Genomic DNA, 13,195 nt, shown 5'->3' on the forward strand with positions numbered 1-13,195 from the left:
AATGAGTTATGATAACAATTGGTCCTCTATCACAATTATTGAGAAAAGTAGTTCCTTACACTACGGCATGGATTAAAACTCTATCGAGTTTCTAATTTAATATTTAATTTAACAAATTTATTGTTTGATAAAAAAATAATAGGAAAGAGATCCTCTCCTAATTTCTACTACCAAAGCCACCTAATCAAGTGATTTGGACATTTGAAATTTGATCCAACGGCTAAAAATAGGGGTTCCCTTTAAAAATTATAATAATTTTAATCATTATATCAAATTTTAAGGATCCAGATTACTTAATTAGGTGACTTTGGTGGGAGAGATTAGAAGATGATCTCTGTCCAAAATAATGAGTTATGATATATATATGAATATGAATTGGCCTAATCGGATAAATGGTTCCCGTGGTCATAAGGTATTCGGATGATAGCTCCTGTGGTAAAAAAATTCGGATTTAAACCCCTGTGGTCACAGTCTGTTAGGATTTAAACCCTTGTGGTCTAAGTCTGTTAGGATTTATGCCCTTCTGTCATTCCTCCATTAGGTTTAGGTTGGCCAAATCGGATAAATGGTCCCCGTGGTCTAAGTCTATTAGGATTTATGCCTGAAATTAGAGGTTATGTCATTCCTTCGTTAAGCTTACAGGTGGAGCAGAGTTTCTCTGAGTATCTATCAATAAAAAATATCTTACAATAAAAATGGGGGGGGGGGAGAAGATTTCAGTTTATGGTAAAAAAATTCATTCATCTTAGTTATTTCACAAGAAGAAAAAGACGAAAACAGAGATCTGTTAAATTTCAAATAGTTAGTTTCACCAATAGGATACGAAGACTTACTTCACATTTACAATTACACAAAAAAACTATTTATCTCAGAGAGGTTTACATAAAATTCTGGGAAAACGTCAACGATTACTGTCTTATTTGTCAAAGAAAAATAGAATATGTATAAAGAATTAATTAATCGGTTGGACATTCGGGAGTCAAAAACTCGTTAATTTTATAAAGGCATTTTGAATTATTTGATTTATTAGATCTTGAATTTTAATGAATTATGTGATTTATTAGTTCCACCTGTAAGCTTAGCGGAGAAATGACAGAACCTCTAGTTTCGGGCATAAATCCTAACAAACTTAGACCACAGGGGTTTAAATCCGAATTTTTTTTACCACAGGGACTATCTTCCGAATACCTTATGACCACGGGGATCATTTATCCGATTTTTCCAACCTAAACCTAATAGAGGAATGACAGAAGGGCATAAATCCTAACAGACTTAGACCACAAGGGTTTAAATCCTAATAGACTATGACCACAAGGGTTTAAATCTGATTTTTTTTACCACAGGGGCTATCATCCGAATACCTTATGATCACGGGGACCATTTATCGGATTAGGCCATATGAATATTGTATTTGTTGATGTAGGGGACACTAAAAATTTGGGTGTGATATCCACACACCGTATTTTACTTCTCACACACCTTTTTAATTTTTGGACGTCAGATCAGATGAATTGAAGAAGATCAACGGATAAAAATTATTAAGGGGTGTGTGAGAAATAAAATAGGGTGTGTGGATAGCACAACCCTAAAAACATTACCTACTTGGCTACTTGGGTATGACCGCACACGTGGCGACACAAGGATATGGTATCAAACTATGTGCTGGGCTTGCGGGAAGCGGCACTGGCACGTGGCAAGTGCCAATGCTGTCGCTTTGAAAAATTCCCCAGGTTTTTGAGCTACGCGGGACGATGTAAGGCCATCTCCAACCGAAGGGTCCAGAGGGCCAAAGGGCCGAAAATAGCCCTAAAACCGTCTCCAACCGAGGGCTAGGCCAGAGGGCTCTGGAATCTGGGAGGGCCCCATGGGATCGGAGAGGGCTGGCTTATTTTTTTTTTAATGTTTTCTATTGCTGTCGGTTTTAACCGACAGCATTAAACAGGTTTTATTTTTTTTTTAATAGTTCTACTATTAGTGTCGGTTATAACCGACACTAATAGTTTGAATGTTTTTTAATACAACGGCTAGTAGCCGTTGTATTATTAGGCCTTTTTTTTTTTTTTTTTAAACTTTTTTTTTCCTTTTCATATTAATCAAATTTTGTTTCATATTTTTTTTTCAATTCTATTTTACAAAATTTGTTTCAATTTTTTTTTAAATTCTATTTTTTTCCTATAACTTCTATTTTACAAAATTTGATTCATATTTTATTTCCTATAACTTCTATTTCACAAAATTTGTTTCATAATTTTTTTCAATTCTATTTTTTTCCTAGGCCATTTATACAACATTAAATTAAATTAAGTAACATGAAACAATATTAAACAATATGAAATAACATTAAATTAACATTAACCAACATACAAATTATACAATTATGTTTGGCCCTAGCCGTTAGATTTGAATTTAAATTGTAGTTTTTAAATAATAAATTATGTTTGGCCCTATGGCCCTTTGGCCCTCGGTTGGAGACGGTTTTTTGTGACAGGGCTAAAACGAGCCCTCTGGCCCTCGGTTGGAGACGGAGGCAAATATGGCCCTGTACTGTTCATTAAAATATTAATATCTTGGAGAATCTTGGAGGGCCAGAGGGTTAAAACGAGCCCTCTGGCCAGCCATCGGTTGGAGATGGCCTAATTGGTCATAGTTTAGGGGGCATGGCCAAATCCCCCTTCTTTGTTTTTCGTATTTTTCTTTGGGGAGTGACGTGAGCAACATCACACTTTTTGTAGAGTCGAATTTCCATGTCACGAATGCAGTGTCATTATAATGTTAACAAAGAATTTTAAAAGAAAATTTACACATAACGCTACAGGATCTCTTCTCCTTCCTAAATACGAATCGGATCCCTTATTGACCTTTAAAAAGTGAGCAGACGATTGTGATCGTTGAAATTTAATTCAACGGTTACAATTATTATAATTTTTAGATGACTCTTTATTTGTAACTGTTGGATCAAATTTTAACGACCACGATCATCTGCTTAGTAGACTCAGTTTTTAATGGTCAAGAGGGGATCCGGATCCTAAAATTACCAAACGGCTAGGGCTGAGATGATGACATGTGTGCCCCTCAAATATAATATATAATATTCTCCCAAAGAAAAAGAAAAAGATATGGAGGGGAAGCTCTAGAGTTTCTTTCTAGCACTGTCTTGACAGAGATGTTAATCAAGACGTTGCCACTCCTTTTGGCAAACTAAAGTCCAAGAATCCGTACTAAACCAGCAAACCCGATTAGTTTAATGGCTTAATTATCAAATCAAATGTTAACCACACTAATTAAGGAAAAGCAATGTGGTTTAGTGGTTGGCAATTGATTACCATATTTGCAAGCAAATCCATTTAAATTCTGTTGTTTGCATTTCTCCCCACCAATTTGGGTAGCCAAATTCAGTAACAACAACATTACGGATTAATTGTGTTTAATTCAAGTTTGGTAACATAGAACCGCGAACCTAAGCTCGCTAGAGCAATGAGTTCCTCCCTCTGTACTCAAAGTTTGATTGGTTTTCGTCGACTGAAAGGACAACAGAAATTTCTCTTTAAATTTCTAATCCATGATCAAAATACGAGTTTTGCTTGCGTCCCGAATGAATTCGAGCACATATTCAAACAGAATAAAAATAACACTCCGAATGATAGAGAAACAATAAGCTTCATCAATCGTAAAATAACACTCCGAATGAAACTTCCTCGATGGATGAGTTATACAACCGCCATCCATTGGAACAAACCAAAGGATATCACTTGTACATTACACAATACACGCACCTAATATCTGGAGGCTGAATAACCCACAACACAAATCCTCTACCAGCTGATAACATTATGCGACGGAAAACCCGAAAAAGAGAAGTGTAGAAGAACAAAAAATAATAACAAAAAGAACGCTTTACAACTCTCAAGCTGTTTTAAAATGATACAAACCTCAGAAAGAGGAAAAAATAAGAATAAAAATGTTAGGATTCTTAGTATTCTTTCTCGTCGCAGTCTAATCAAGCCAACGTGTAACCCCGTCTTCCCCTATGGTGGCCAGAATCTCGATGCTTACATCCAAAACAGCCTACAGTTTTTGTATCAACCAAACATTCGAACGGTGAGAAGGATTAAATTGGCAACAATATTTACAGTTTATGAAATTCACAATTTAGCACTGCTAGGACTATTTCGGCTGAGAATTACATCTGGGAAAGGAGAGGCAACTTTTGATAATATTGTTTCCTGCTCAGCAGTTGATGTATAACCCTTAAAAATTATAAAGCAAGCACATAATCATTTAAATTAGTAGACTCGGCAGACCACGGATTTACACAGGAGAGTTTTTCTCTTAAATTCTTCTCGGGGCTAGGGGGTATGTTCGTTCAAGGCAACTTAAATCACCTATGGTTATTGAACTACCATTGCACGGTCCACTAGAGTCAAATTTTTCAGTTTAAAATACAAGAAGGCAGATGCAACTACATAAAGTAAAGGAACTTACCAAAGGATTTCTACAGTTAACCAGCCTACATTCCTCCAGAGTACCTTCCAACATCCAACTCTCCCAGACATCGAAACTGTGACTGGCAAATACAAATTCCATTTTTCTATTTATCTGCAATGTTAAGGTAGAATTTGATTTTAATCCCCAAGCACTTAAATAGTCAGATAGTCAGCTTTTGAGATCAATTTTTAATCTCGTCCAAATTTAGACTTCCAAGAGTGACAATTGATAAAGTAATATTACCTGCAATAACTTTCCACCAGCAGCAAAAGATCGCAAACCAATTGTGTCCTGTATAAGGTACCGATAATTTCATATCAGCTAACCAGATTATAATTAACACAGCAGCCAGCATAGATTGAATAATAGACTACAATTTAGGTCCAAGAGAAGAAATAAGTTCTTGCATACTAACCTTGCTTCTGATAACAATGAGAAACTGAGCTGCAGGATCTCTTTTTGTTACATTTGACATGGTATCTAGGAGCCAACCGCCACCTTTAACTCTTTGCCTTGAGACATGGAGGGCGGGACGATCTCTTGCATACAAAGCGACAACATACCCATCCTTCAACAGCTCACCAGGCTTTCCACTGAGCCTCTTAATAGATTTTTGAAGATGGTGGGAAGGCAATTCTTGCATTGATTCTATTTGAGTTTTCCTACTTCTTGAGTCCTCTGGGGAGGCAAACCGAGAACTGGAACTTAACGCTTGATCAGTTCCACTCATAGCTGTATCTTCTTCCCGCTGCGAGGTACTTTCTTTTTCTCGTGAAGGATCATCTGACTTTTGCCGGGATTTTTGGTGTGCGTGCCTCTTTTTGGCTTTCTTACCTGATCTGCCTCGTCTTCCATCAGGTCGAGTGGCACTTTGAGATAAACCTGAACTTTGGTGCTGGCTAGGAGACTCCTTGGATTGAATAGCTTCTTTATTCTGAGAGCGTTCCGGGCTTGCATGAATGACTTCAGTTGGTTGCTCAATAACGGATAGCTGCAAGTTATTTTCTCTGTCCAGCTTATCCGACTCTTCATTTTCATCACCTAACTCACTTTCATTCTCCTCTTCAGATACAGAATCTTTTGGAACAATCCCGTCAAAAAAGAATGTCTGCAATATGGAGATAGCTTTCTCCCTTATCTCCAACCATACTTCTTCACTATAATCTGCACTGTGTGGAAGTATCAACACGTTGGGCATCTCCTTCACCTGAAGTAAACCCATGATATCTTAGCATCAACCTGGTATATCAAATTTAAATGCTCCAGATGTGCATCGTTCATATATGGGTAGAACTAAAGAAGAAAAATACTAAGAATATACAATCATCCATAAGCAGGTAAAATTTATATTCCCTTCTGCCTTTCATGCCTGTAAGTTATATTACCACATGTAAACAGCACCATAAACACCATGGGGTTTCATACCAAAGGTTATAGAGCCATGTGATAGTTCAAAGATAATTAATGTTAACAATGCAGATGCATTTTTTTACTCCAAAGAGCACAATCTACATCCAATAATTCAGATATTAAGGATGTAAGACTGATAAGAAATGAAGAAAAAAAAATTGAATTAGGCAAGGGGGGAGTCAATGAGAAGATGGGTATAGTACAAGGCTAGAATGAAAACACATACTTTGCATATTACTGAATTCAGTTTGCCAAAAAAGAAAGAAAAAAATGATCTACACATCGTTTAAAGCTCCCAAGCTATTTATGAGCAAGTCCAAACCTATTAATACAGCAAGAAAGCAGGAGACAAGTCCTGAAATGAAGCAAAAAGGGGACTAGACTAACTGGGCATATTGCGAAGCATGCTGCAGCACTCAAGCACAAGTATTTGCCAGAAATTGACACAGTCACACAGCCTATGTTAACAAGTCGATAGCCCACAAAGAATTAGCATACCCATGCTTCCATCCATTGTGGCCCTTCAGCGCCATCTAAAGCACACCCAGCTAAGGTTCCGTCAATCAAAAGCTGTTTCACAGAACAATCGTCCAATAGTTGACAGCTCCCTGTGTTGACCAGAAATGCTCCTGCACAACAACACTTATAAAATCATTCCATGCTAATATAAAATACAAGGAATCCCAAAATTTCCTTAAACAGGCACCAAGATGAAGATTAATGTACCAGGCTTTACATGCTGTAAGCATTCAGCATTTAGAATCTGAACTGTTTCATTTGTCAGAGCACAGTGCAATGAAATGAGGTCACTTGCAGCCAGTAAATCATTAAGTGTATCCATTCTTCTCGCAGCAGAAGGAAAGCTTACAGGAGAAATGCTCACTTTTCCGTTCACCTGAGATATTGTACCATGCAAAACGTTCATACAGCACACAATAAATAGAACCAGAAGAATCAAACATGAGACGCAAAAGGCAGTTCCAAACTAGAAAGTATGCAATGGCAATATTGAGTCAATTTCCATCAATAGAAGTGGCAAAAACAAGTTTATTTCCAAAAGAAGTTTCAAGTGCAAAGTATTTGAAGAAACTAAAAACAATAGTTTTCAGAATTCAAATAAGCATTAGGATACTTGTAAGCAGTACTTCGCAACTAAAACATCAACGTGTACCCGCCACCCCAATAGATAATGGGGTGTGCTATCCACACACCCCAAATTACTTCTCACACACCCTTGTTAATTTTTGTCCGTTGATCTTCTTCCATTCATCCGATCCGACGGCCGAAAAGTAAAAGGGTGTGTGAGAAGTAAAATGGGGTGTGTGGATATCACACCCCTAGATAATTAGATATGTAAAAAACTGAAAGTCCACAATTTCTCGACAAGTAATGCATTCTGCTTCAATAAAACCTACCCATATCCAATCCCAAAAGAAAATATTAAAGAACCACAACTTAACTTCAAACATCAAAATGAATTGAATCTACTCTCTTTTTTCCCGCTATCAGATTCATAATAAACTATACTACATTTTAGGCTCCGAACATAGATTAGGACCGAAAACACAAACTTTACCACATTTCCATCATAACAAGCTACGGTAAACATAAAAAAAGTGCATTGTCTCAACAATATCAATATGAACAATTAAAAGCACATCTAAAGGTCAAATCTTTCAGCTACTCAAATGTTAAAACTTAAAAATGAATTCACTAACTTCAAAATGATGCACATTTCGGGCTACTAAACATCAGATCTTTTAGTACAATTTAGCTGAATATGAGTTTCGGAGAACTAAATATGATCGAATCGGTACCTCTACGTCTTGAACATCAAAATAGAGAACGTTCATTTTGAAGGCCAAGCTCCTTGTAGCCAGAGACCTAGCCGACGCAGATCTGCCAATAATCCCCAAGACCAAGCCTCGACACCGTCTCATCCCACGGCATAGCGGCTGGATCGAGCCGAGCCATCCCGAAGCAGAGAGCGTGTGGCGGGAGAGCATATGCGTCCGGCGGAGCAACCCGAGGAAGAGCGCCATAACCGTGTCGGCAATCTCCTCGGCACGGGATACGTCCACGTGGACAAGCCGGATCCCGAGGTCGGCGGCCAAGGCCGAATCGACTGCGCGGTCGGAGGAGCCCAGGCAGAGGATGAGCTGGTAGGGGCGGAGGCGGCGCTGGGCGGCCCGTGGGAGGTACGCGAGGGACTGGAGGAGCACGGCGGAGGCCGACTCGATCTTGCCTTCGGCGAGGCGACTAAGCGGCACGTGCTCGACAGCGGCGACGCCGGACAAGGAGTCCTGCTCCATGCCGAAGTCATCGATGCAATTGAGAGTGACGACCAAGGGGAGCGATGAGGGTGAAGCCGCAGGGCTGTTACGGCGGGGCATTGTTGCAGGGGATCTGTGACCGGTGCTTGCGCTCATGGTTTGTGGCGGCGATGGGTTAGGGTTTTACGCTTGTAATTTTGGGCATTTCTGGGGGTTAAGGTGAGCGAGAGCTCCCATTGATTTGCCGGAGAGTTGAGAGCTTCAAGTGTCCATGCTGATGAGATCCAGTGCGCGCCTCTAGGCTCTAGCTAGCTAGTCCTCTTCGGCTCTGCCGCTCTGTCAACTCACCACATTGCCCCTCTCATTTTACATAATTACCTTCATGTCCCCAGTTTTTGTTTTGTATTTTTTTGGTTCCCTTTAATTAGGAAGAGGATCTAGCATCTTTGACGTACCACGGTCAGCGGCACCATAAAAATATACCCCTATGGCTTTGACTAATTTGATTTACTTTTTCCTACATTTATTTTGTTTATCATCAGCTATTTTACGAAAGAAAGTTGTTATTAACGCTCTACAATAATTATCCTGCACTCTCTTTGCGTGCCGAAAATCTTGTTAATAACATTTTTCTAAAATGAAAAAAACAACTAATATCGAGTGTGGATGTTTGGCGACTAACTGTAGCACAATTTCCCGTTCGAATGAAATGCATTTGACATGTCTCAAAATCTTTATCTACAACACTTGTGTACATCGGTTGTACACAACGCCTTGTGAAAGAGGCGTTTCATACAACGGTTGTATAAAGGAAGTCTCACGAATAACATATAACTCATGTACGACCAAAATCTAATAACAACATATGCGCATCCGCTACCTACATGGCAAGAAGAAACAATACAATTATTCATCAACTGCACGCACACTGCTCGCTCGCATCGAATTTTATTAATCTGAGTGTGAGACTCTGAGAGAAGAAAAAAACATCAAATGTCGATGCAAGTAATGCAACGGTACACTATCTACAAAAACAAACATCCACGATATGAACTTTCCCAACAGACTCCAAGGACTGCAAAATTTTCTACAAGATATGAAAAAAACATAGCCAAATACATACATTTTCCACGAAGGCAAAGTCGAACCTCATACAAGCTTGTGCTGGCCGCTGAACAAGTACTTGCTATTACCTACAGCTCCATCAGATCTTCAAAGCTTATTATATTTTCCTGCCTCGGAAGGCTGAGCCGGGTTATCCACATTGGCACCTGTGTCTATGTTTCATTGAAACAACATTTCAATGGTGTCCAACCAACCTTTGGAGTGAAATGAACAAGTTTGGCATCCTTTGTAAGCGCTTTTATCTGAACATAAAACTATTAAACAGAAAAACTGTACAAAACTTCCAACCCAACTTCAAAAACTCATGCTCAACAGATTTATGTTACCGATTTATGCCGTTTTCACTTCCTCACAATTTTTTATTATTTCGTTATTCCTTTTCCCTTGACTTCCCCATAAAAGTTTCCAATTATCCACTTCAGAAAAACCTCCTCCTGAAATTACTGGTAGTCGCTTGATAGGAACGCATGAGCAATCCAACACCAATCCCTATCCCAAGGCACATCCCAAGGCCAATTCCAACACCAACTCTAACACCAGCATTAAACCATGTAAGTTGGCCGTCTTCACCGGTGTACATTTCATCAGAGTAGAAATGATGTCCGATTTTCCCTTCTGCCTCATACTCATCAATTTCATAGTCTGTGATCTGCATACAGCCGCCAATCAAGGACTCCAAGTCAGTTTAAACTACAGATGATAAATATGCTTCTTTCCTCCAGTACAGAAGTAATGGGGGTAATCCAACCCAAAATGATATTACAAACGGGAAGACTTAAGTATCAAATAAAAGCTTAGTAATCAAAATTTCAAAAGAAAAAAAAAACCAACGAAAAAAAAACATATATATACCTCAAGCCCCAGTGAGCTATATGTTTCGCGTCTATATGTGCACCAAAAAGTAAAAGCAAAGGAACCTAAATTGTTCGCTAGTATGTCACTGACATTACAGAGCCCTTCATTTAGTTTGCTCAACTTAAAGCAACCCCTTCGGAAGAGTGAAAAAACTAAAGGGAAAAATAAACATTTCCATACTAACATAGCCCTCAACAACCAAATCCAGGGGGAAAAAACTTAAAGCAACCCCTTCTCCGTTCATTAGAAAACCACAAAATGGATTATTTTCTAAGTGCTATAAATTTTGTATGAGATATGAACCCACAGGTTTGACGAATACTGGATCAAAACCTGGGTGCAATAAATTAAAAACATGATCACGGCAACTACCTACCAAGTTTCAGTCCCCTGTCGGAAGAGTGGATTATACTATCATCCCACTTAACAGCAACATTCCCTCAATTAACATATATATGTTCAAATGAACAGTGGCTCGTGGAGCATTCTGAAGAGCCTCAAGATACTGTATTTCAATCAAAAGCGTAGTTTAAATGACTCGTACTGATGTTTCTACAATAGCCATTTATGCTAGAAGGCCACAGACTACTGTGCATCCATTGACATAAATTATTCCCACCTAAATAAATTCATAAGAAATCCAAATTCTCTACCACCGCCACCACCAAAATTCTCACAAATTCACAAGCTAGCTACCAACAATTATCGATACCATATTCAATACAAACCAAATGAAGAACAAAACTTTCAACAACAAAATCAATGGCAACATTTCAATACCTGAACTTTCCGGCGAATCGTCCCATTACAGCCCTTGGTGTGCTCCTTCCCAACCTCCTCATCCTCCGGAATGGCATCGAGCGTTGCATGCCTCGGGCCCTTCCGCCTCGGACTAACCTGTATGGTTTTCGTCAATATCACGGGCACCCCGGAGCAACACCCGGCGATATATACCTCTATTGACGGTGCAGAGACGCCGAGTTTTGGCCGGAAAAAGGCGGAAGAACCCGAATTGATCGAGGCGGCCATGTAGCAATCCACACTCCACCCGGTTCTCGAATCGTTCTCCAATCCCCCCGCATTTCCATTGAGCCAAACACCCTCCATCCGCTCCAGAGACCCACACAGAACCATGTCATTGTTCTCGTACACCTCAAATTCAACCCCACCGGTGACCCTCACGCTATCAGTGCTGACGTACGTCACCTCCGACGACTCCTTATCGACCCGATCGCGGCGGAGCGTGAGCGAGGCCGAGTCCGACGCGGGAACCCGGGTCCCGTTGATTTCAAGCGATACCCCAATCTCGCGTCGGAGGTGGCGGAGCGTGAGGTGGTCGGGAACGCTCCCAATCACGCAGGGCGCAACCCGGACGTAAAACAACCGGATTTCGAACCAGGCGGAGTGGGCCAACGACGGCCCGTTTAGAATTTGGATCGAATTTTTGTCATGCTGCCCCATAAAACCCAAATTCACAATCGAAATTGAAGAACTGGAAGCGGAAAACTAGGGTTTTCGAAAAATCAAAATACACAGAAGCGATTTCTCCCCTTTTTTTCAATTAAATATTTTTTTACGGTGATTTATTTTTTCAGAGATTGGAAGACCTGAGCTCTCTGGTGATCCACGTTTCGGGTAGAGGCTGCGAACACGAAGAGGGTCGTTGCGGAAAACAGGGTTTTCTGAATAGGGAGGAAATTTACAAACAGAGCCAGGAGAGAGAGACAGTGTTTTTTTTTTGGGATTTTTGGGTGAGTGGGAAAAATGAAGGTAGGATTTGGACTTTTGTTGGTGTGAGGTGCCTGGTTGGAGATATTTTGTGTCGTCAGTTTAAAGATGGGTGCATGCAGACGGAGTCAACTGTGATCGACACGCGTCGTTTTGCGCTAGAAGACAAATGAACAACCTTTGTCGTTTATGTTTTTTTTCCTGAACTGAACCACCATGCGTAAATGGGTAATTGGGTATGGTTATGAGAAAATAATTCTCTTATTCGCAAGTTAATGTTGCGGTTTTAATTATATTGGCAGACGATTGTGACAAATAGTTTTCTTATTCGAGGGAGAAATCAGTGTCGATCGATGGTTACAAACTAACTCAAATCAAAACTACGCATTAAGTCCAAGTGATAACGGTGGTGTTGGATACTCTTTGGTTTGGCTTTGGTACCCAGCCACAATTCCTTATCTCGTTTACGATGAACTTAACCATACTTAAAAGTGGTGGTAATCACTGTTTAATTTAAGTGGACATATCCAATCCGATCCGATCCGATCCGATCCAACCTACCAAACAGTCTTGAGGTACCTTTTACCCCTTCAGCCTGGCCCATTGGACTATGTTTGTATGAATTCATGTAGAACGAAGCCCACATGTGGCCTAACCATGCTACCAATGAGTTTTTCTTCCTTGCCAACCTATATGCCCACTCCACATCCATTCATAAATCAAGGTAAGTGTATGTTGCACACAGCATTTAACAAATGGATAGCGATTCCTTTTTTTTACTTTGTGAACACATCCTGTTAATCCTGATCGTTGATTTTATTTTAATTCTTCAATTTAATGGCTACGAAACAAGAAAAATGTGTATGAGGTGAGAAATGGTGTGTTTAAAACGCTACCCTTAATAAATAAGGAATCAAAGAATTGAAGGAAGAGCCCATGAAAGCGGAACTAAACAAGGAATAGCCTGACAAATAAAAACGGTGGGCAGACTCCGAGAAGGAAGAGCCCATTTATTTCGAGTACATTTTTTCTCATCACCCTTTTAATTATCGTTAAATTACTATAAAGTTTAAAATTAGTGTAGTAGATAGATCGAATTAAACTCATTTAACAGTAATCAATAAGGTGGTAAGTATCACCATCACTTTTCATTTATGGTTTACTTATTTATTTCTCTTATTTCCTTATATGGTACCATTTTGTATTTTAGCTTTCAATTTTTCACTTGAGATAAAAGAAAATTACATGGAAGACAACAAAGTTCGCTCACAACAAAGTTATTCACAAAAATGGTTCATTTCACATCAACTGACTGTTGA

The 13,195-nt window shown here is 39.5% G+C and overlaps 1 protein-coding gene across 1 annotated transcript; it reads right to left on the reverse strand.

Annotated features, from left to right (window-relative positions):
* Window positions 1-3,638: 3,638 nt before the first annotated feature.
* On the reverse strand, window positions 3,639-11,929 carry LOC126620622 (C-terminal binding protein AN-like). Its single transcript, XM_050288838.1, has 9 exons — window positions 10,929-11,929; window positions 9,722-9,942; window positions 7,713-8,313; window positions 6,622-6,790; window positions 6,394-6,524; window positions 4,901-5,692; window positions 4,729-4,776; window positions 4,483-4,596; window positions 3,639-4,065 (listed from the first exon to the last, which is right to left on the reverse strand). Exons 1-9 carry the CDS (start codon window positions 11,607-11,609, stop codon window positions 3,994-3,996), a joined length of 2,829 nt encoding a protein of 942 aa, XP_050144795.1. The 5' UTR covers window positions 11,610-11,929; the 3' UTR covers window positions 3,639-3,993.
* Between the last annotated feature and the right edge of the window lie 1,266 nt (window positions 11,930-13,195).

Source organism: Malus sylvestris, chromosome 1 (assembly GCF_916048215.2).
Source record: "Malus sylvestris chromosome 1, drMalSylv7.2, whole genome shotgun sequence".
NCBI classification, from domain to species: domain Eukaryota; kingdom Viridiplantae; phylum Streptophyta; class Magnoliopsida; order Rosales; family Rosaceae; genus Malus; species Malus sylvestris.

Coding starts and splice junctions, on each gene's coding strand:
- LOC126620622 (XM_050288838.1), bottom strand. CDS start 11,609: ATGGGGCAGCATGACAAAAATTCGATCCAAATTCTAAACGGGCCGTCG. Junction 6,791..7,712: donor TTGATGTTCAAGACGTAGAG/GTACCGATTCGA, acceptor ACAATATCTCAG/GTGAACGGAAAAGTGAGCAT. Junction 4,597..4,728: donor CTGGTGGAAAGTTATTGCAG/GTAATATTACTT, acceptor TTAACATTGCAG/ATAAATAGAAAAATGGAATT.